This window comes from Primulina tabacum, chromosome 2 (genome assembly GCF_025594145.1).
Source record: "Primulina tabacum isolate GXHZ01 chromosome 2, ASM2559414v2, whole genome shotgun sequence".
Classification (NCBI taxonomy): domain Eukaryota; kingdom Viridiplantae; phylum Streptophyta; class Magnoliopsida; order Lamiales; family Gesneriaceae; genus Primulina; species Primulina tabacum.
In genome coordinates this window covers 14,296,141-14,319,964 of record NC_134551.1, presented here as the reverse complement: position 1 = coordinate 14,319,964, position 23,824 = coordinate 14,296,141, and the positions used below count along the sequence as shown (strand labels likewise).

At 35.3% G+C, this 23,824-nt stretch overlaps 1 protein-coding gene across 1 annotated transcript; it reads right to left on the bottom strand.

The window, feature by feature from the left end:
* Positions 1 to 4,840: 4,840 nt before the first annotated feature.
* On the bottom strand, positions 4,841 to 8,257 carry LOC142530587 (uncharacterized). The gene is made up of 5 exons (XM_075636415.1): positions 7,887 to 8,257; positions 6,962 to 7,141; positions 6,534 to 6,660; positions 5,767 to 5,880; positions 4,841 to 5,042 (listed from the first exon to the last, which is right to left on the bottom strand). Exons 1-5 carry the CDS (start codon positions 8,250 to 8,252, stop codon positions 4,927 to 4,929), a joined length of 903 nt encoding a protein of 300 aa, XP_075492530.1. The 5' UTR covers positions 8,253 to 8,257; the 3' UTR covers positions 4,841 to 4,926.
* Positions 8,258 to 23,824: the final 15,567 nt, after the last annotated feature.

The following is a 23,824-nucleotide window of genomic DNA, read 5'->3' as shown; positions in this document are numbered from 1 at the left end:
TGTTGGCTGGAAGGTGCTGCCTTCATTCGTAGCTAGGAGTTCAGCTTAGGCAGTAGTGTAAGTCCTAGCAGAGTGGGTTTGTACCAAGAGTTGTATAAATCAAAGTTTTCTAGTGGATCCTACCCGAGGTGGTAGAAAGGGTGACGTAGGAGCAGTTGAAGTCTCCGAACATCCATAAACATATCTTGTGTATTTAACTGATGAAATATTGTTTTCAAACTGTTTGGATCAGTTAGAGTATCTGTCAGTTCAGTTGTCACCATAATTGAACTGATGAATGCAAAAACTAATCTACCCTTTTTTGGTTATTCAGTTTACATAAGTTAAAACGTTTTCTAATATAACATTTTTCTTCACGAAGGATTACTTCGAATTCTTTCGCTTGGTTTTTAACCAAACTCGATTTAATTCATCGGTATTAATATTCTTAGAACACGAGCTATTGTAGCTCATTGGAGAATATTTTGTTTGAAGCATCCGAAAGATGCTCAGCAAACGATCCTTCAATTGGTATCAGAGCAGGTTGTTCTAAGAAGAACACTTGAAGAAAACTGTGCTTTAAAATTTTTACTTTAAAATAGTGTTAAAAGATATTTAAAAGTATTTCATACTATTTTCAAAACTATTTGAAAATATTTATATGTTGCTCTTTAGTAAGGAGTTGAGAGGATTGGCTCTGCAACTAATATTATAGCCACTTCTTTAGACTCTTTGCTTAGGAGTTTTAATCAGCCTGCAGGGGACTGAGAATCATCTGTAAAGATGCACAGCTAAATTTCTCGATCGAACAAGTTTTTAGTTGCAAGCCTACCAGGTCAGCAGTTCTTCAGACGAAACTCATCCATGCTGGGACGTTGGTTGATTAAACCACCAGCAGAATTCCAGTTGAGCCTAGTCAGAGTCTGCTCGACCAGTTAGTCTACGAAGAAGTCAAGTTCAAGCAGTTTAACTCGTTTCTCTAACAAATTGACCTCACAACCAATGCAGCATTTCAAGCAGTCAAGCAACCAGTTAATAGTATATCCAGTTCTATCGCATAAACCAACTGATATCTGATGTTGTTCAAAATATGCTACTGTTGGAGTAATTTTTCTTGTTCAACTGATGTATGTACTCAGATATAATACAATGCAATTTATTTAAATGAACATCATATTTGTTCAGCTGTGTTTCATTGTGACTGAATGGATATTTCCAGATCTCTTGTCTACATTGCTTGAATGATTATAATCTCTGAATAAATAATTATATAAATATCTTTCAGATACGAGTTTTTATTCAATTTTTGAAGGGAAGTTTTTTTTAAACTAAAGCTATTGTCAATCAGTTTTAAAATTCAGTTGTTGAGAAAAATTCCTTTCTTTTCATCAACTGAAAAGTATTTTCTCAAATTATGGTTATCCCTCTTAAAAAGGTTTTTCAATTCAGTTTTGTAGGGGGAGTTTTTCAAAAACTTCTTTAAATTCAGTTATAAAGGGGGAGCTTTTAATGACGTTTGAATATACTAACCCTTGAACTGAATATATTGCGCTTAACTGCTCAAGTCTTTGTAGTCATCAAAAGGGGGAGAGTGTTGGAACTTTTCAAGTTCGCAATCTTGATGTTGATGATAAAAAAACTTGTTAATTATGTTACTAATAATATACCTTAGTGTGCAGCATCTATGATCACTCACGAGCTGTTTACATCGCAAACTGAATATCCTACTGATCGCACAAACTGAATAAGTCTAACTGTTACGTCAATTGAGCAGTCCAGCTGACTGTTCAGTTGATAGGTGGTTCAGCAGGAGAACCTCAGAAGCCTGGACAACCGAAGGAGTGTTCAACTGATGAGAAAACCCAGCTGATCAGTCCAACTGAACAAGAGCGAAATCAGTTCCACTGACGAGTCAACTGATTTCACCAGCCCAACTGAAGATCAGTTCAGCAGATCAGTTCGAAGCCTCAATCAGAATCTTTCCGTTATGGATGAAGACAAACTCTTTCAGTGGAGTCCAGCTGTACGTGAAGGTACAAAGCCATTGTCCAATCCAAGGACAATAATGGACGTTACATCAGAGTATTAAAGACAAAACATTTCAAAAGGGCAGTTTAAAAGTCGAGACATAAAGTCCAAGAAACGAATTCAAGATGCAACGGATACAATAAATGAGTCTCACTGTACGTTCAGTTTTTCTGTCTATATATAGTGAAGATCAGTGAAGACTCAACAAGAACAAGAAGAATAAGAAGAAAAAGAAGCTGAAGAAAAAGAACGAGATTCAATACAAAAAGCTTCTTCAATAGATAAAAGAAAGGGCACGCACATTGCACATATGCTTTCAGAAGCATTCAGCCCAGATGGACACTTTAACGTGTTATCTGCTTAGTTTAGAAGCCATTTTCCCTCAGTGTGTGATAACATCCTTGTTCAGTTCTTACACACAAATTTTCTCAACCACTCATATACAGTCTTGCAAAAAGACGTTAAACTTGTATATGTAGTCTTTGACACATAAACGTTAAAGTAGTGTTGGCTGGAAGGTGCTGCCTTCATTCGTAGCTAGGAGTTCAGTTTAGGCAGTAGTGTAAGTCCTAGCTGAGTGGGTTTGTACAAAGAGTTGTATAAATCAAAGTTTTCTAGTGGATTCTACCCGAGGTGGTAGAAGGAATGACGTAGGAGCAGTTGAAGTCTACGAACATCCATAAACATATCTTGTGTATTTAACTGATTAACTATTGTTTTCAAACTGTTTGGATTAGTTAGAGTATCCGTCAGTTCAGTTGTCACAATTACTGAACTGATGAATGCAAAAACTAATCTACCCTTTTTCGGTTATTCAGTTTATATAAGTTAAAATGTTTTTTAATATAACAGTTTTCTCTACGAAGGATTACTTCGAGTTTCTTTCGCTTGGTTTTTAACCAAACTCGATTCAATTCATCGGCGTTAATATTCTTAGAACACGAGCTATTGCAGCTCATTGGAGAATATTTTGTTTGAAGCATCCGAAAGATGATCAGCAAACGATCCTTCACAATACCTGTCAGAAGGAGGCCATCGGGGTCCTTTGTAACTTCCTGGCGGCCTTTGAATGAGGTGCTTTTGATCACAAATTTCAAGTGCTCTTAACTTATTTACTTTTAACGGAGTATATGTGGAAAACTATCTGAGCAATTTTGTTGGATTGGCTAGGGTCGGAAGAGCCACTGGATTGTCTGGCCGAGCCTCCCTTTTTTATTCAGGGGACTCGCTTGGGTTCTTCCACCTGTTATTTATACACTTCTTCCATGTTAATATATTTTTCCACTTTTGCTAGTAGACCCTCAAAACTAGTGGGCTGATTTTTCACCAATGATATAAAGAGATCCTCTAGTTTTAAGCCTTGTATGAAATTGTATATTAATATGTCGAAGGTTGTGGAAAGGTTGCAGAAGGGACCTCCACCACTCTAGTATTATACTTGTGAATATAGGCACGCAAGCTTTCTTGTCCTCGTTGTCTCATATTCGTGTTTGTCTGATACCAAAGAAGTTCAGCGTGGTGAGTTTTTTCTTGCTGGTAGAAAATCTATGCAAGAAGATCCTACTAAAGTCTTGGAACGTTTGGATGTCTCTTGGCTCAATAAAATTAAACCACATTGTGCTGTCTTAGGCGTAATTTCTCGTAAACGGCGTCAATTGATACCAAAAAAATATGCATTGGATTCGGTTTGGTGAGCCCAATACACCAAAATGGTTCAGCAAGCGACGAAGGTTTAGCTCGGATCTGCACAAACGAACAAAAGTTAGAGGACGCCTGAAGTGTTTTCGACGTAACCCTTCTGATACTTAAGTCAGTACTGAGGCACAACTTAAGCGTGAGATAAAAGTAGTACTAGTGATAAGAATAAGTGAATGTATAAAATCATGAGAAATACCTAGTATTTATAGAGTTAGAAGGAGCTAGATATCTTGTAGAAGAAGAACTCCTAGTAAAACAAGTAGGTGAAACAATAAATTTATTGTGAGATTCGTGCTGACTTAACCTTATCAGATTATAACTTTTGAATGTCTACTGACATCTTTACGATATTATTCTTATCATAGAAATTTGTCCATGTCTTTTACATTAGTAGGACTTTATCCGTACTCATCGCCATATTTATTTGAGCTCGGTCTGATAACCTGTCATTTAGCTAAGCTGCTCGGGCATAACTATTTTGTGAGGCATTTTTTCCGAGTATAATACTAAACTCTATGTAAGATTTTAGGCTCTCATGGGCCATCAATTTCTGTAGAGGGGCTCGTCAATTTCACGAATGGCCTTGGACACTACTCGGTTCGGAAATTATTCGGGCTGAGTCTTGTATAATACGGGTTGGATTTGGGCTGAGTCAGATCGAATTTACAGGGTATCGCCTTTCTTGTTGGAGTTATTTTTTATGCAATGCAGACAGTTACTATTTAATTTATTGCAGAAAATTATTCATGTTAACCACTTACGATTATAATTTTAGAGAATTGACCTCCTGTCCCTTGCCTTTTGATGTATTCTTTTCTATAGCGCAATTTTTTTTTTCCGAATAATACTCATGCCTCAAAGTTGACTTTTACATGCATACCCCCTGATTCTTTTATGTTTTACACACAATTAAAGGGCAAAGTTGTGAGTTCTCACAGTGGAAAAACTCTACCCTTTCGTGGGCACTTCTACAGGTAGTATAGATAGATGTAGATATAGATTGTTGGCAATTTTACAGGTAGTACAAATATAGGTATATGTATATAGATTACCAACACACCAATATCTGAATGTGGTGTCATACAACTAGAATATAACCCTTTCAAATTGACAGGACTCGCAGGCACCAAGTATATGATCAAATTCAGATACCATACATCTCTGAAACATTCAAAACAATTGTTCATAGTAGTGTACAAGTTAAATCTGAAAAATGTAACACTATTTCTGAAATGAAACAGAATAGGAACCAGTATTCGGATCTTTGACAGCTTTAAAATTGTCAACGCTCATGCCAAAACGACCCAAAATAGAATTTCCCATTTCTTTCAACTTCCCTGCACTCCAAAGAAATAGGTAATCAAGATTTCATGAAGACAATATACTTCATCAGATTGTAGAAACATATGTTGTATGTTTTCTATCAAATAAGGTAAATGATATATCGACTAGGTGAACCAGCCTATAAATGGAACTGATACCTGTGCCATCGTCCCCAAATGGGAACATAAATCGTGGTGTCCGGATGTCAGGAAAGTACACAATAACATAAAACTATATCCTAATGATGAAACAAAGGAGCAGACACACAGTTAAGGATTTCACCGCTGACTTCTTTCCAAGAGAAATACATGCAGATGCAAATTTCAGAAACAATATTTCCTACAGAATTACATGATTGTGTGATCAGTGACTTTCTTCTTTTTTCCCTCAAATTTACACTTCATTAACTTCCTTAGTGTGAGAGACAAAGTACAGCCACGACCATCATCCTCAAGTAGTCATTTTGATAAAAAAAAAAAATAATAAGAATAATAATAATAAATAAATAAATGCGAGTTAATTGGACCATTTGGGATCTTTTGATTTGATGGTGGGGATCCTAGTGTCCAGTAATCTATGGCCAACTGAATTTCAAATAGATCGTGTACACTTGTGTAAGTGATTGTGCTTCAACAAGACGTCAACCAGGAAGCAAGCCTTTACATAGCAACTCAGTTCGAAAAAGACAAGGAAACAAAAGAAAAAACTACTTGCAAGGATTAGTCATTTAAACTTTACCAATCATCTCTTCCTTCATTTTTTCACGTTTTTCTTCCGCTAATGGCTTCAGACGGATAATGGTTCGCCTAGCTTGATCATTCGATTGATCCAATTCCAAGACTTTTGTCATGTCTAGCAGCAATCAACAAGAAAGAGTTTCAGGCAAGATTCAAGTAACTGCAAGTTTTATTTGTTTTGAGTCTTTTGACAAAAATGATTCAGTACAATAGAGATATTAATAAGTTTACGCACAAGAGACAATAGGCAAACACAATATCAGCATCATCTAAACTATAAAAACAAGAGCACGTGCAGGTAATCTCGTAAAAAACTAAAATATGATACAAGTAATGTTTGTCAATATGTTGATTCCTAGAAGTTGATTAAGATTTTAGTATAGTCGCCAGAAAAAGAAATGGTACATTAGACTAAGGTATATGGGGAGGTCATGATCGTCTATACCACCAAATACTGTTTTCTAATCCTATGAGGAGATGTACTGACAAAATAGGAGTATTCTATCAAATACAGCACTATGTCATTCATTTTGGATAGGAGCTCTTTTCTTTATCCCTTTTTTCTGCAGAAGTAGGGGTTGGACTCTTAAATTGTCAGGCTCCTCATCCGACATCTGATAAGCATGATTACATAAAGGCCAGTGCAAAACATGTCCTGATGTAAACATTGCATTGCAAAACATGTGATAAAAAGAAGGTATCAAATAACAATTAACACTTATCCTCCACAATAACAGTATTGGATTTTCGTTTTTGGGTTACGTTTACCAGCAATTGACTCCTCATAATGTTCAAGCTTCTCATGTGCCTCCCCTCTTCTTAATAAAGCTTTCATGTAGGTGGGATTCAGCTCTAATGCCTTTGTACACTCCTTAATTGTCTCTTCATGATTTCCCTGATCACAAAGGAAGAAATCAATAGCCACAAAAGTCATATTACATCGAAAGTAACTGCTCTATTCCGATTATACTAGTTCAAGACAAGTAAACGTGTGCCTCTTTGCCCACCTCATTGTGGACTGAAAAAGCATTTTTCAACATCTAAAGTGCTCATCTAACGCATCTAAGCAAACATGATGAATGAAACTGATTTGAATGGAGAAAATTTATGCCCAAAGGAGAGCTTGCAAGTATATTATGCATCATCGATGCTAGACAATAGAAAATTATTCTTAACCACAATCATGAGAAGCATACCAATTTGGAGAAACATGCAGCTCTATTTGCATGGCATATCGATCGTATTTCAGTAGACGAAAGCACATCTTGGACAATTTGTATTGCAAATTCATATTTCGCTAGTGCATCTTCATACTGTCCAGCTTTAAATAAGGAATTACCCTCCAGTTTGGACTCATTTGATTCCTCTAAAACTTTCTATTTCATGAAAAACAAAATATTGAAAGTGTAAGTAAACATTAGTTATGGCAAGGTGTTAGCATAACTTTAGATTTATACAAAAGAATAAGAAATAACTATGGGAAAGGAAAAACTACAGCTAAGTAACATCAGTCCCTAAGCTTGTCTTATATCTAAATCTAAATTCCCAAAAGGTGATTAACTTAACATAGACAAGAAAGTAATAAAAAGTGCTCTAGCCAGACGAGCTCTAGTCATCGAGGTTGATGGATTTCACATTAAACTAATAAAAAGTGCTCAAATTCATTGATTTAAAATTCCTTGACTTGTTTGGAATTGAAATGAGTTTCAAATCAACTCTATCAATCCAACTATCCAGCACGACCTGAATGTATTTTATACTTCTTAATTACTAACAGGTGTCATCCAACATTATCCTAATTCCTGCCATGTACAACAGATTTTGAAACATAGCTTCTAATCACAAATTCATTTCTGTCAAAATAATTTTCATAATTGAAACGAGGAGTACATTTGCAGCATAAAGTTCTAAATATCCCATAACTGAGTCGTCCTGTGTTTCAAGAGAATATGAGAGAACATGTCCAAATACAGCAAACAAAACTTTTTACCAGTCCAGTTTCAAAGCCCTTCTAACATCAATTGCATAAGTTTCAATGATCCAAACATCGAAAATTACATTCGAACAAGCGAAAACATAGTCAATACATAGCAAGCAGGCTAAAAATTTCAATAGCCTTACCTCATTGACTTCACTCTCGACGCAGTCAGACGTTTCATGCTGTTCTTCGTCCTTGACACGGCTTACCTCAACATCGTTGTCGTTAACACTCGTTAAACTATCAGTATTTTTGTTATCCGTACAATTTTCTGATTCTGGAACGGCGTCGTACAGCTCGGTTTCACTGGCGGTCTCGTACCCATCGGACTCGTATCCCGAAGCCGGCGCCGGTGATTTTGATTGAGATTTGGAACTGCTTTCAACGGCTGGCTCTTCTTCAATCACAGCCATTTCGTCTCCCTGAATTTTCAATTTTTCAAGGTTTTCAGGTTTCCAATCTCGACTTTCTTCGCAGTAAAGTATTCTTCCAATCTCGACTTCTATCATACTTCTGGAATATTACAAATTTATTTATCACTATAATTAAATAAATATACCTTTATGTCATAAACTTTAAATTTCAATACAAAAAGGCAAAAATTGCTTTGTTAACTTACATTTAATTTCATGTTTCGAAAATTAAACTAAAAACATTACAATAATTTTTGTTTATTATTATCAAGAATCTGTCTTGATGGAGGTAAATGGTGTCTTGGTCTTAATTTTTCTTATTTTATTATTAAAAATCGATATATTTTTTTATTAATTTTTATAATTATGATATAATTTTCACATGAAAATAAATAAAATTAATTATTATACAGGTTTTTATTATGTTTATCCACATGTGTAACCCAAGAATTCGGTTCAATCTGTTTTTCAAATTCACAAAATTAAACTACACATACTCATCTTAAAAAATTAAGCTAAAAAAACTGAATAAAATACTCAATAATAGAATTTATATATATAATAAGTATTAAATTTCTCATTTATTTTATTACTAGAAAACAAAATGTGCATTGCAAGTTAAAAAATGTTGTTTTGGTAAAAATAAATATTCAAATGAATTAATGGCACATCAAATTTTTTGATTTATTTTATTTTGAAGTTAATATGAAAAATATAGTTGTATATTTATATTAACACATTAAATTTTATTTTACCAGACATATACAATATATTTTAAAACATGTAATTGTTTTTAATTCTCATTTATTTATCATTATAACTCGATATTTTTATGTTTTTTTTATTTTCTCATGATATAAAATAATATTTTCGTCTTCTTTTTCCTGGACGCTTATAATTTTTTTTTTTTTTGATATCATTCATTTGTATCTCTTTTTTCTAATGATATATATATTCATCATCTTTATTTTAAATCTTCTTTAGTTGATCTATTTTTTTTGGGTGTTGAATCATGTCGTTACGTTTGAATATTTTGGCCTTTTGAAAATACGCAATGATTTATTAATTGATTCATTAATAACAATAAGACTTCTTTATAATTTTCAATATATTTTTCCAACTTTGAAAAAAATTACAATATTTGCATGTTTCCTACTCATAGAATAATGTTCTTCATTCTTCTAATCTCAAATAGTTGTTGTAAGCTTCAACTCATCCGTTTGATTTAACTTTCACTTTATTCATATATTTTGAAATGGAAATATTCATTCACATAATAGATTAAAAATTTCGTATATGTTTATATACTAAATAAGATAATTTTAATTTATCTTATACTTTAGATATCACTGATTGTGTCTACAAGAACCAATCAATAATGATTTGCTTATAATATGTTCCCCTCAACTCATATATCCCGGTCAAATAAATAATCATTAGTATATAAAGGTTGATCAAGATTCGATGCCCATTCGAAGCGTTTCAAAGAATACATAGTGACATCGTATGCATAATTAGAGAATCCCTTCTGTCTAAAGCACACATCTAGTTCTGATCAGAGACTTCATTCACTATTGTCTCATCATATCACATAGAATATTAATGCATATAGGCAAGTAGTGAATCTTTGACTATAATATATTGACTCCTATGTGTGTCACCACTACACCCAATCTCGTCATCTGATTATCTTCATAGAGCTAGTAAACGAGTCGAAGTATAGCACATGGAGACTCAGTGTTGTCCCAAATCATAAGGACTAATGATGTACAACCATAATTATATACTTATCCACTCAATAAATGGTAATCACTTGAAATCCCGAGGGTAAGTTCGATGAACTCATCCTATGAGCACTCATCTGTATGTTTGAATGTCTCTATGTCCATACCAATGAAACGTGATACACAACATCAAAGTTTTTAGTGTCAAGCTCAAGTGGCATTATCTTTCTTTTAAGTGGCTGAATCGAGTAGGAATACATTTAGAATATATACTAGGTAAGTACATGTTTCATGACACTCATCCAATTTACAATATCGTATTTTGTATAATGTAATATATTCAAGGTCTTTATCTATACAGCTTGCATGAGTTAACACAAAGATTTTTCCAAAAGGATGCAAATTATATTAAAATAAAGATATTTTGTATATAGAGTAAATAAAATATCTAGCCAAAAGTTGGCTTAAATGGAAACACCTACTCTAACAGATCTAATTATCAAGGCTGGCTAAGAAATTTGGGAATTGTTCCAAATTCGGAGAAGATTTTATATACATTTACTAGTGCCCTTCCAAAAGAGGCTAGTGTGAATACTAGTCCTGAAGAACTAACTAAGCTTGAAAAATGATGGGACCATGATATGCAAGTGAAGTGTTATATGCTGGATTCAATGTCAAATTGACTTGTAGACGAGGTTCGAGGAGAAAATAAATGCTTACTACATTTACTTCAGCTACAAGAGTTGTATGGTTTGCAAACTCGTCTCTTAAGGCACGCAAAACTCAAAGGGCTCATAACTACAAGCATGTGAGATGAGGCTGCGGTCCATGAATATGGTTTAAAGATGATTGGGCTCATCGAAAATCTTGTGGGCCTGGACATGGTCATACCTAGCAAGTTGTCTGCTGACATTATTTTTATGCTGCTACTCTTCTTGTTTGATGCGTTTGTGGTGAACTTTGTTATGAACAAGCTTGAGACCTCCTTTGAAGATTTGGTCAACATGCTTACTACATAAGAGGTTACAATCAAGAAAGAAAAACCTTTTTTTTTGGGTTCCTTGTCTTGGACAAATAAGACGCCACAAAATAAATAGAAGAAATGTTATGCCCCTTAAAAAAAAAAAAACAATCCCAACAAAAAGCCTACTCTAAGGCCCACTCAAGGGCTCATAAATCCTGACAATTCAAAACAAGTTTGATTTCGCTGCAAGAAGACTGGACATTGGATGTGCAATTACATGGAAGATTTGGCCCATATGCGTTCTGACAATATTATGTTCTATACTGAATTAAAATTTATCAAATAGTTCTTCTTTTTTCCTATTGGATATTGGACGTGGATCTCATTTTTTAAATGATATTCATGTGATGAGAAGAAAGCAAGAGGTATAGATTGGGTGACACCTTATTAAGGATGATAAATGGAGCAAGAATTTTAGTGAAGGTCATAGGAGAGATTTATATGATTTTGAAAAACAAAATTTGAGTTTCTTTTCATATATGTTTTATATGTCCCGATTTGGCTAAAATATTATTTTGATTTTTATGCTTGACAGAGATTAATATTCTTGTTTGTTCTCTAATTGTGTTTGAAATATCTACAAGAATGAATTTTTACTTGGAACTATCGAATTAAAAAACGATCTCCACAATTAAAATTGAAAGACATTTTTTTAACAAGTTCTGATCCCAAACTTTTTAACAACAAATAAAAAAAACAAGATAGTCCAAATCTAGTAACATATGGCTGTCTAGACTAGGACATATATGACAAATAAAGATGCACAAGTTAGTGAAAGAGGGAATGTTTGAATTTTCAAAAATAAACTCTTCTTACTTGTGCATCATGTCTGAAAATATATATGACCAAGTTTCCTTTTCAAGGAAAAATATAGCATACTCATGACTTATTGTATTTGATCCATACGGATGTGTGTGTCACTAGGTGTTAGCATTAAATATGGATACTCCTACTTCATTATCTTTATTGATGACTACTTGATATATGAGTATATGTATTTAATGAAATATAAGTCTTTATGCCTTTGAAATATTCAAATAATTTTGAGTTGAAGTGGAAAAAAAATGGAAAAAAAACTATCAAGAAATTTCAAATTTATCGAGTGGAGAATACTTGAGTACTGAGTCCAATAATATCTAATAAAGAATGAGATTTTCTTATAGTAGACTAATCAAACATTTATGGACATTGTTCAATCTATGATGAGATCTACTGAACCGTCGTCATCTTTTTGGGGATATGCGCTTGAAACAATAGGAATGTTGTTGAACAATATTCATAAAAAACAGTGAACAAACACTATATGATATATGGATAAGAAAGCCTCCAAAGTATTATTCTCCAAAAATATGGGGATGCCCTTCTTACGTGAAGTAGGCAGTATTAGACAAATTAGATAGTAGATACATTTTTGTGATACTTTGTGGGATATCTAAAGAGCTTAATTGGATACTATTTCTATCATCCGAAGAAAAAAAGATGTTTCTTTCCAAAAATGTCACCTTATTAGAGGAGAAGTTTCTAATATATAGCAAAAGCGAGAATATAGAACTCAAATAATTTCGAGAAACTTCCCCAAGTTCAATTGTAGAACCCACACCAGTAGAGCCTGTGTACACGTAAATCCCATGCATGATTTAATTTGTTAACTTATTTAATTAATTTAAAATTAGTTAAATGGTGCATGTTACATGATTTAATTGGTGTTAATGCAAATTAAAATGTTTTCTCTAGTTTTAGCTTTTCAGGAAAATATTCGATGCGGGATCGGGGGAAAGAGACCGGAGACGATGTAATTGATTTAATAAATGTTATATTTTATTTTTTTAGCCAAGAAAATTATTTATTTCAAATGATTTATGAATTTTAGCATTTTAAAGCCTAATTTATTTCGTTAGATGATTTATAAGATTTTAAACGTTGAAAATGTGATAGGATCGGTTGGTAGGTAAAAGAGTGTTTAGAATAGGGGGCTGAATAAAAACTTGACAATTTTACCACCTTTTCAAATAATGAGTCATTTTAGTGATAAATTGAACTCGGGAATCTTGTTATGTCAATGTCTATCAGTTAACTAGTGAAAGTGCAGAAATAAACTGACTAACAGATATAATAAAACTGAAATTAAGAGACACAAGTTTTATGGATGTTCGGAGATTTCAATCACTCCTACGTCAACCCTTCTATCTACAAGATATGATATTCACTAAAAGACTTTGATCAATACAAGACTTGTACAGACCCCCTTCAGTTTTGGACTTAACAATGTCAAACTGAAATTCTTAGTTTCAATACAGTCTATCAGTTCTCAACTGATCTGAAACTACTTAGCACAATTGATCTCTATAAGATCGAATATTACAACGATATGTGTTTGTGCGTGTAAGCTCAATGTATAGCCTTGAATGCTATGAATGTATATGCTAAGTGTGAGTTTTTGAAATCTTTTGAATATGAACAGAAAGCTTGTAAGGATATTTCAGCAGAATAACAACTTGGTAGTTTGGTTCGTTATATGTTCTCACCTGCTCTTCTCGGCTATTTATATGCTTTGCTCCCAACAGTAACAATGAATGCGTTTGAATCTTTCTATCCGTTGTTTGTCACGTCAATATCCTTCTGACAATCGTACACTATAACATTGCTGAAATGCGGCGTTCCCATTACATGTTGCAGTATGCCTTTGTACAGTTGTCGGTTGATAGCTACATTATTTAACTGATGACGTGTCAAACTGTTTAATCAGTTTGACATAGCTGATAGAATTAGCTGATAGCTCTCAATTGATTGTAGTAAAACTGATCAGTTCCAACTGATCATCCAGTCGATTACATAGTTCAGTTGCCTTATATGCGCACTAATCTTCAGTTAGGCAGCCAATAGTTTGCGTATTTTTAGATCAATTCTTTTAAGTTTTCTTGATCAGTTTGTTCAATCTTTATACGCTCGGTTTGTCAAACTTACGAAATTAAGTTTTCAACAATTTTCCCATTTTTTGTGTTTGACAAAACTTAGAAAATGTGAACTGATCAAGCTGAATATTTTTTAGATAAAATAATCTTTTATTAACAACTCTTTCAATGTACAGGTTCGTACAAATAATGAAAGAATAAAAAAATCTTCTGCTGACTAAAAATTCTTCAAAATCTGCCAAACTCTTCAACTGAATAAGAATATAGAGACTGTCTTTTAAATGATCTGGATCTCTTTATTTCTTTGCTCTTTTATCAGCTGGTCCTTGATCGTTTTGTTGACTAGGTCTCTTCTTGGATTGCATCTGCTGATCTTCTTTTTTTTCTTCTTCTCCTTTTTTGTAAAACTTACCAACCCTGCTGGATAAAGCACGAACTTCCGTAGTGACATTTGATAAGGCATTCACTATATGTTCTTGCAGCAAATCCATTCTCTTTGTGACTACATTCTGGAGGAAATCCATACGTTTTTTGAACACATCTTGATCTTGGAAATGAGCTTGAATCATCACTCGGTCCTTCTTTAACTGATCTACTTGGAGAAATAGTGAAGTAATATGATTTGCGACATGTTGTAGACTCTTAAAAATATTTTCTTTTATAGAATCAATCTTCAAGGTGTATAGCAGTTGAGTTGATTTGATGTTAGAAATGGATGAGATCACACTATGAAGGTTGGACTGAATTTCTTCGATCATAGATTCAGTACCCGTTGGTATCTCAGGAGACAAAGCTTCAGAGGATTCTGGTTACTGCTCCTTGTCTTCTTGATTAAAGATTACAAAGGCTCTATCATTTGATTGAGTCGCAACAGTAACCATTTCTGAAACATCTTCTGGTATTGCTTCATGTTGAAGTTCTGGAGGAAGAGTGAAAATCGGAAGATCGATTGAGCTGGAAGGCTCGTCAGTTTGTTTATCAGCTGATACTATAGTTGGTTATTCAGTGGGTTGATCAACTGATACTGTAGTTGGCTCTTCAGTTTGCACTTCTTCAGTTGGTTCCTTGTGCAACTAAGCCACTTCAGTTTCTGCTAGAACTGCTTGTTCAGTCGTGGTAGCCGACTGAACTGGTTCTTCAGTTTCTTGCAAAGTAGCCTCTAAGGCTGGTTGTTCAGTTAAGCTCGGTTCTTAAACTTCTTCTGTAATTAGAATGTTCAGCTAGATATCAGTGGCGACTGATTGTATGACTTCGTCAATATTTGCCAATGATAACTCAGCATCAGTGTAAAGATGAAGATCTGCAACTAGAAGATTTAGGAACTGAGGGTGATGGTTGAGCATCCTTTGAGGAAGGAGCAGTTGCTGGCTCAGTTGATTCAGTAAATGGTTCCTAGGATGGCTCTTCAGATGAAGGACTTTGAGCATTTGTTGGAATAATCAACTTTTGATCCATTTTACAACTTTTGATCTTCATCTTTAGTGATCGTAGATCTGTGCTCAGATGATCATGAAATGCTCTGTCATCGAAAGCAGTTGGACTGATTGGATCATAATTTTGGTGGAGCTGAGCGATCAGTTGTGCGAGTTTCTTGACACGCACCAGATCAAAGAAGTATGTCTTCCTTTCCAATGCTTGAACAATCGAGGCAGCTTTGACTAGCTTCAAGACTACCGTTTCTAAAGCAATGAATTTCTTCAAAACTGCTTTCTTCTGCAATTGCTTCGCAAAAACTCCTGTTCTAAATCTGACCCATTCATTTTAAGTCTTGAGCTTTGATTCAAAAAACTCATTGACTTCTTTCCATATCAGATCGATATGAGTTTGAATTGAGTTTGTTGGTCGGGGTTCTTCAATCAACTTGCCCTTTCCTTTCGGGTCAGTTAGGACATGAGCGATACTCAGTCCTGATTCAGTTGCATTCACTCTCTCCCTTATGACTACTCCTTTTGGTCTGGCAAATGGTAGAGTAGTTGGAGCAGTGATGGTGATCAATGGAGCTTGGACTCCTGTTGGTTTTTGCTTATCACCAGATTTGGTGATAATCTCTTAGATGGATCAGTTGGAGATGGTGACTGACCTTCAGTTGAAGACTCGATTGGAACTGCCCTCAAAGGTATGGCGCTGATAGGTTGTTCAGCTCCAGTCAGTTTCAATCTTTCAACTGGGACGTTTTCAGAACATCTGCTTTGGTTTTGAGAGTTCTTGGCTTCTTCGTGATTTTAGGAGATGGAGTTCTCTTTGAATCAGTCTAACTGACAATCAGTTTCCTTTTGATTGTTTTTTTCTGAGCTATCTTCTTGAAATTCTTGACTGATTTGGGAGCTTCCTGCGTCCCAATCTCCTTCTTCACTTTAATGAACTGTTCGGGTGACATGTCCAGTTTGATTTTTGGTAGCTGAAAACACTTAGCATTGAAAATTTTGAACTTGGATGACTTCTCAGAAGAGTCACCCACCAAACCGTTGTTCTTCAACAAGTAGCTGAGTGGTACAACAAATCCCTTGGACTGTTTGGATGATTGAAGCGGGTTCTAGAGGATAGAGAACATGATGGCTAACCATTTGAGTCTTCCTCCAGCCATGATAGCGGTCATCACTTGGAACTTTTCCAAGGTGAGAGCAGCAAATGAGCCTTCCTTTGGCGAGTAATCCCTTTGCCACAATGTCAGCCAGTAACTGAATCTCTGGCTTCAGTTCTTTCTTAGTATCAGAAACCTTGATTTTTCGTCTATCTGCAGATAAGAGCGTCTGCATCTCCTCTACATCAGACGTCTTAACTTCAGAGATATTAGCCAAGCCATCAGAAGGCAGTTGGAAGAGATTGATGATGGAGTCTTTGTCAATGATCAGCAGTTGACTGTTGAAAGTTGAAGAGATTTTGCCGTCAGGAGAGATGAAGCTATTAGCATACAGATCCAAAATTTAACGCCCCAAAAATTTAAAGGTCCACGCGAACCACATGCATTTGAATTATTAAATTCTCCTGTATTTTGATTAAATGTTTTAATTGCATTAATTAATTATGTTGAGTATAATTGCATGTTTAAAATATATTCTTCTAGATTTTTGCATTAAAATGTAATTTTTAAGGATATTCGAGTTGCGATCGAGGGACGGGGACCGAGGGCTGAAAATGTAAAATGTTTTTATTAAATAATTATTTTTAATTATTTAAAATACGGTTGTTGCTTTTTAATATTTTTGAAAATAAGGAGTTATAAGGTGATTTTATACACCGGGACGTAAATTTTATCGGTGTTGGTTTTCAACTAAAATACGAGCTTTTTGGCAACCTGACTAATAAATTCACAAATTTATTTTAACAAAAAACTTTGTAAATATTTTATTTAAATCCTAATTAGACTAATGGACCTAATTTAATGGCTTATTAGGCCTAAGACCCAATAGTAAACTAATTAGTATTTAAAGTGTTAAAAAACCTTAAACCCTTCACTTTTGCAATTGTAACTCACGGCCACACTTTTTATTTCTGAAAAATTCTCTCCCAACTCTCCACAATAGACACGACAGCACACACATCAAATTTTGGAAGAAGTTTCGGTTTTGCAAGGGTAGCTTCCTAGCCATCGTCTCCTCGTCCCGTTCTTCGTCGTCACCGGTTTTTCGTGCGTATATAATGCAAAGGCACGCCATACATCTCCTTTTCTCGTCTATCACATCGTATTATTGTTTAGATTATATTTGAATGAAAAGCATGAGGTTTTTATGAATATTTTCGAAATATTGCATGTACATGAGGTAAACTTGTGAATTGTTGTTCCAAAAACATGTTTCATATGTGTTGAGCGACTGCCATGATTTAGGTAATGATCAAGCATGATTTACACGTCCTAAGAGGTCCTAGAAAACTCACGACACGCTGTACATAAAAGCAAGATGGAACTGTATGCTATATTGAAGGGCCGAGAGTGTGTGGTTCATGCATGTGGCTCGTTCTCCTTGCATGGGGTTATGGGGCTAGCCAGGGCTGGTTAGGGGCTTAGCCAGGGTCAGGTTCGAAGGCCCGGCAGGGTCCTAGGGTGGCTAAGATTCGAGGGAGGCGGGTGAGGAAGAGCCCTTGCGAGAAGGGACTCTTCACGCGTAAGAGTTCAGGGTGGCCGAGAGTTCCAGGGGCCATGGCTCGGTCTGGGGGCAAGCTAGGTGGTCTAGGTGGTGCCTTAGGGTGGTACAGTGAGGGTTAGGAAGGTCTGGGCTCGGTAGTAGCCTGGGTAAGAACCTCCACGAAATTATAGCAGCAGGAGCGTGAGGGAGGCATGGGGGCGAGGCTGCTGTCCTTTGGTTCAGGGTCTTCGCCTGCTTGGGTTTAGGGCTTGGGATGGTCTGGGTCGAGTCTGGCCGTGGTCAAGGGTTAGTGAGGGTCCGAGGTGGTCGCTGGTTAAGGGGATGGAAGAGTCCTAGTGACACTAGGAAGATATAGGCGTGAGAGGCTCCATGAGCGCAGGATATGTAGTCATGTTCCAGCAAGTTTTGGTCGGCCCAGGGTTTGTTTTACGGGTTGGGCTTGGTCAGTAGGGTCCATAGATGGGATTGGCTAGGTTTTGGCTCAAGGTGGCTCGGGCGTGGCTCGAGTAAATTGGGAGATGGCTCGGTAGGTTCGTTAGTGTGTCAAAAATCGAAAATTTAAGAAGGAAAAATTGAGCCATGGGTCCACGGGTGTGGCTCATGATTTGGAAGGGTAGAATAAATCATAAAAAGGTTATGGTAAAAATTTGGGATCAAAATGACGAGTTTTGGATTTATTCGGGATTTAATCGCCGCACGAAACGCTAATTAACGAGTTAATTGAAACGCCTAGTTTTATGCGTAATAAAATTATGAAAAATTAGGTTAAGCTTAAATAATTATAAAAAGTCTAAGTTTTTAATTTGGGAATTTTATATTAAGGTTGGTTTAATTCGGGATTAAAACGCGTTAATATGTCTTATTTAAAGATTAATTTAAAAGTCCTCGATTTAAGCTAAATAAAAATACGAGAAAATTCATGTAGGCTTAAATAATTATTTGGGACATGTTAGAGTCAAGAAATCAAGAAAACGTCAAGAAACGTAAAATGTCAAGTCCAGGGGTAAAACGGTCTTTTTACACCTAGAAATTAGTAAACGTCATGGCAGTGTCCTAAATGCTATTTTTATGATATTATGATTATTTTTAAATGTTCATGATTAAATTATGATTTTTAAATGTCTAAAGGGATTTTATGATTTAAGGAAGATATTTAAAAGACATGTTGCATGCTTGGTTTCCAAAACAAAATGTTATGTTATGCATGATTTTTATAAAGTGATGAGAATGTAAATGTTGAAGGAAGTGAGTGATTGTGACTAATTCGTTAATGTTGGCGACGTCGTGAGGGTTATGGTCCCAGTGGGAGCCCGACGATCGTATTTTCATTATTACGAATATGAGGTTTGAGGTAAGAATGGGAGTATCGTGAGGGGAGAAGGCCTTAGAGGGAGCCCATGCATGGGAGAAGGCCCCAGAAGGAGCCCCGACGATCGTATTTCTATTCGAATCATGATAGACCAATGCTCAATTGACCGGTGAGAGTGTTGCTGATGTCTCCGCCGCCCTAGTACTGTGGTTTCACGCAGATGGATCCATCGATTTTTCATGTTCATTTCATGTCAGGAAAGTCACAATCAACGATCTGAATTCAACAAAAGTAAAAGGAAAAAAGAAAAAATGTTTATGATCATGAAAAATGTTTTATGTCATGTTGAGGAAAAAGGAAAAAAGGTTGAGGTTTGTGAAATGCACGTCATGAAAATGTTTATGCTTAAGTTTATGCATCATAAAAATATTTATGAAAATGGTCATGTTTGAAGTTTATGCATCTTCATGAAAACGATATTTTAAGTACACGTATTTTTCATTGTTATATGTTGACTGTATTACGTATTACTTGTTATCAAGATTATGGTGTGTTGAGTCTTTAGACTCACTAGGTGTGATGGATGCAGGTGAGGTTGAGGGAGGCCTTGGCGGATGATCCTATTGGACTGTCGCTGCACATAACCCGAGAATCAGCGCTACTATTTTTCGCATTATGTTTTATGATTACTGATTTAAGATAAAGATTTTTAAGACTATTTATTTATGCTTTTGAGAGATTTTTGAGAGGTTTAGTATGGATATTCTTTTCAAATTATTGCTTTTTAGGTTTGGTAAACAGTAGACGATTTCAGTTTTACGACTATTTAGCCTGATTTTTAAATGCTAGATGATTGGTATTTTATTTTAAAAGGGGAAAATATTTTATATATGACCGAAAATTGAGTGTAAAATATAAATTTTCTAGTACTTTTAAATCAATAAAAAGGGCAAGACGTTTCAGTTGGTATCAGAGCAAAGGTCCTGTAAAAGATTGTGCCACCATCAGCGCCAGGAAGATCAGTAGTCAAGCCTCAACTTGTAAGTTTACATGCTTTATATGATTTTATGATGTTACCTGCATAATTATATGAATTATATGTTTACGTCACATGTTTAATAGCATTATAAGGATATATGTTTTATATGCATTAGAATTTTCATACTGTGATACGATATGAATTAAGAAATTATTTGATTTCAACGCATGTTGGTTTGGTGGTGGAATTGGACGATGTTGATTTTTGGGTCTTAGTATTGACGTTCTACTTTTTGGGCTATAGGTTAATCGTGAATATTATGAATGCTTTATGAGACACGTAGATTTTCTAAGAAAATATTTATGATTCATGGTTACTAGTTGAATTAATTTTTGGGAATTACTCATAAGTAATAATGATTCGAGGATTTACAACGACATTGGGAGTATAGAAATGTGTAAATTGGGATTTTGAGTTTTGACGAAAGGTAAGATTGATTATAGGAATTGATTTTTGGGTAAATAAGTTTAAATTTATCGAAATTATGCTATGAAAAACCTGTAGAAGAAAATTAAGAATGCCAAAAATTTATGGGTTAATTAAGGAATTATGAAAATAAGGATCAATTAAGATAATTTTTGAGGAAATTAAGAAATGATTTTTGCAAATATTAAGGAATTTGGGGACTAATGTAGCAATAAGTGATAATTGAATGGGTTAAATGATAAGAATTTTTGATGATTTAGATTGTTAAGAATATTTGAAACTTTGGGATATCTCGGTTATAATGTTATAAGGAATGTTAATCAAAGGTTTTTAAGATTGAATCAATATTAGGCTTGAAAATCTAAGCGTTAGCAGATGCGTTTGGGATTCTAGGATTAAAATATTATAAGTTGAGGAACATTTTGGGTATAAATTAAGGAAAAATAATATACGATAAGTATGGTCATTCATATTTTTATTGGGAATTGTAAGAAAAGTTGAAATTCGAGGTTATAATAGTAATAGTACTAAGTTATTATGTGTCTTTTTAAGTTGCAATTCGAAAATAAGGATTTAGAAGGAAAATTTAATTGGGATCAAGGAGACGTAAGGACCTTCTAGAATTTAAGTATTATTAGAGTAGCGCAGCGGATGCGTGGATTTTTGGGATACTAGAACTAAGTCTAAACTTTGGGTTATTAAGGATAAGCGAATTTCGAGGACGAAATTCAATTTAAGGGGGGAAGATTGTAACGCCCCGAAAATTTAAAGGTCCACGCGAACCACATGCATTTGAATTATTAAATTCTCTTGTATTTCGATTAAATGTTTTAATTGCATTAATTAATTATGTTGTGCATAATTGCATGTTTAAAATATATTTTTCTACATTGTTGCATTAAAATGTAATTTTTAAGGATATTCGAGTTGCGATCGAGGGACGGGGACCGAGGGCTGAAAATGTAAAATGTTTTTATTAAATAATTATTTTTAATTATTTAAAATATGGTTGTTGCTTTTTAGTATTTTTGAAAATAAGGAGTTATAAGGTGATTTTATACGCCGGGACGTAAATTTTATCGGTGTTGGTTTTCAACTAAAATACGAGCTTTTTGGCAACCTGTCTAATAAATTCACAAATTTATTTTAACGAAAAACTTTGTAAATTTTTTATTTAAATCCTAATTAGATTAATGGGCCTAATTTAATGGCTTATTAGGCCTAAGACCCAATAGTAAACTAATTAGTATTTAAAGTGTTAAAAAACCTTAAACCCTTCACTTTTGCAATTGTAACTCACTTCCACACTTTTTATTTCTGAAAAATTCTCTCCCAACTCTCCACGATACACACGACAGCACACACATCAAATTTTGGAAGAAGTTTCGGTTTTGCAAGGGTAGCTTCCTAGCCATCGTCTCCTCGTCCCGTTCTTCGTCGTCACCGGTTTTTCGTGCGTATATAACGCAAAGGCACGCCATACATCTCCTTTTCTCGTCTATCACATCGTATTATTGTTTAGATTATATTTGAATGAAAAGCATGAGGTTTTTATGAATATTTTCGAAATATTGCATGTACATGAGGTAAACTTGTGAATTGTTGTTCCAAAAACATGTTTCATATGTGTTGAGGGATTGCCATGATTTAGGTAATGATCAAGCATGATTTACACGTCCTAAGAGGTCCTAGAAAACTCACGACACGCTGTACATAAAAGCAAGATGGAACTGTATGCTATATTGAAGGGCCGAGAGTGTGTGGTTCATGCATGTGGCTCGTTCTCCTTGCATGGGGTTATGGGGCTAGCCAGGGCTGGTTAGGGGCTTGGCCAGGGTCAGTTTCGAAGGCCAGGTAGGGTCCTAGGGTGGCTAGGATCGAGGGAGGCGGGTGAGGAAGAGCCCTTGCGAGAAGGGACTCTTCACGCGTAAGAGTTCAGGGTGGCCGAGAGTTCCAGGGGCCATGGCTTGGTCTGGGGGCAAGCTAGGTGGTCTAGGTGGTGCCTTAGGGTGGTCCAGTGAGGGTTAGGAAGGGCTGGGCTCGGTAGTAGCCTGGGTAAGAACCTCCACGAAATTATAGCAGCAGGAGCGTGAGGGAGGCATGGGGGCGAGGCTGTTGTCCTTTGGTTCAGGGGCTTCGCTGCTTGGGTTTAGGGCTTGGACTGGTCTGGGTCGAGTCTGGACGTGGTCAAGGGTCAGTGAGGGTCCGAGGTGGTCGGTGGTTAAGGGGCTGGAAGAGTCCTAGTGGCACTAGGAAGATATAGGCGTGAGAGGCTCCATGAGCGCAGGATCTGTAGTCATGTTCCAGCAAGTTTTGGTAGGCCCAAGGCTTGTTTTACGGGCTAGGCTTGGTCAGTAGGGTCCATAGATGGGTTGGCTAGGTTTTGGCTCAATGTGGCTCGGGCGTGGCTCGAGTAAATTGGGAGATGGCTCGGTAGGTTCGTTAGTGTGTCAAAAACGAAAATTTAAGAAGGAAAAATTGAGCCATGGGTCCACGGGTGTGGCTCATGATTTGGAAGGGTAGAATAAATCATAAAAAGGTTATGGTAAAAGTGTGGGATCAAAATGACGAGTTTTGGAATTATTCGTGATTTAATCGCCGCATGAAACGCTAATTAACGAGTTAATTGAAACGCCTAGTTTTATGCGTAATAAAATTATGAAAAATTAGGTTTAAGCTTAAATAATTATTAAAAATCAAACTTTTAATTTGGGAATTTTATATTAAGGTTTGGTTAAATTCGGGATTAAAACGCGTTAATATGTCTTATTTAAAGATTAATTTAAAAGTCCTCGATTTAAGTTAAATAAAAATATGGGAAAATTCATGTAGGCTTAAATAATTATTTGGGACATGTTAGAGTCAAGAAATCATGAAAACGTCAAGAAACGTAAAATGTCAAGTCCAGGGGTAAAACGGTCTTTTTACACCTAGAAATTAGTAAACGTCATGGCAGTGTCCTAAATGCTATTTTTATGATATTATGATTATTTTTAAATGTTTATGAAATGTTCATGATTAAATTATGATTTTTAAATGTCTAAGGGATTTTATGATTTAAGGAAGACATTTAAAAGACATGTTGCATGCTTGGTTTCCAAAACAAAATGTTATGTTATGCATGATTTTTATAAAGTGATGAAAATGTA

Excerpts from the sequence above, each read along its gene's own strand:
- LOC142530587 (XM_075636415.1), bottom strand. The coding sequence starts at position 8,252 with ATGATAGAAGTCGAGATTGGAAGAATACTTTACTGCGAAGAAAGTCGA. Across the intron at positions 6,661-6,961 it reads CTGCATGTTTCTCCAAATTG|GGAAATCATGAAGAGACAAT; the intron begins GTATGCTTCTCA and ends CTTTGTGATCAG. Across the intron at positions 5,043-5,766 it reads AATGAAGGAAGAGATGATTG|GGAAGTTGAAAGAAATGGGA; the intron begins GTAAAGTTTAAA and ends TTTGGAGTGCAG.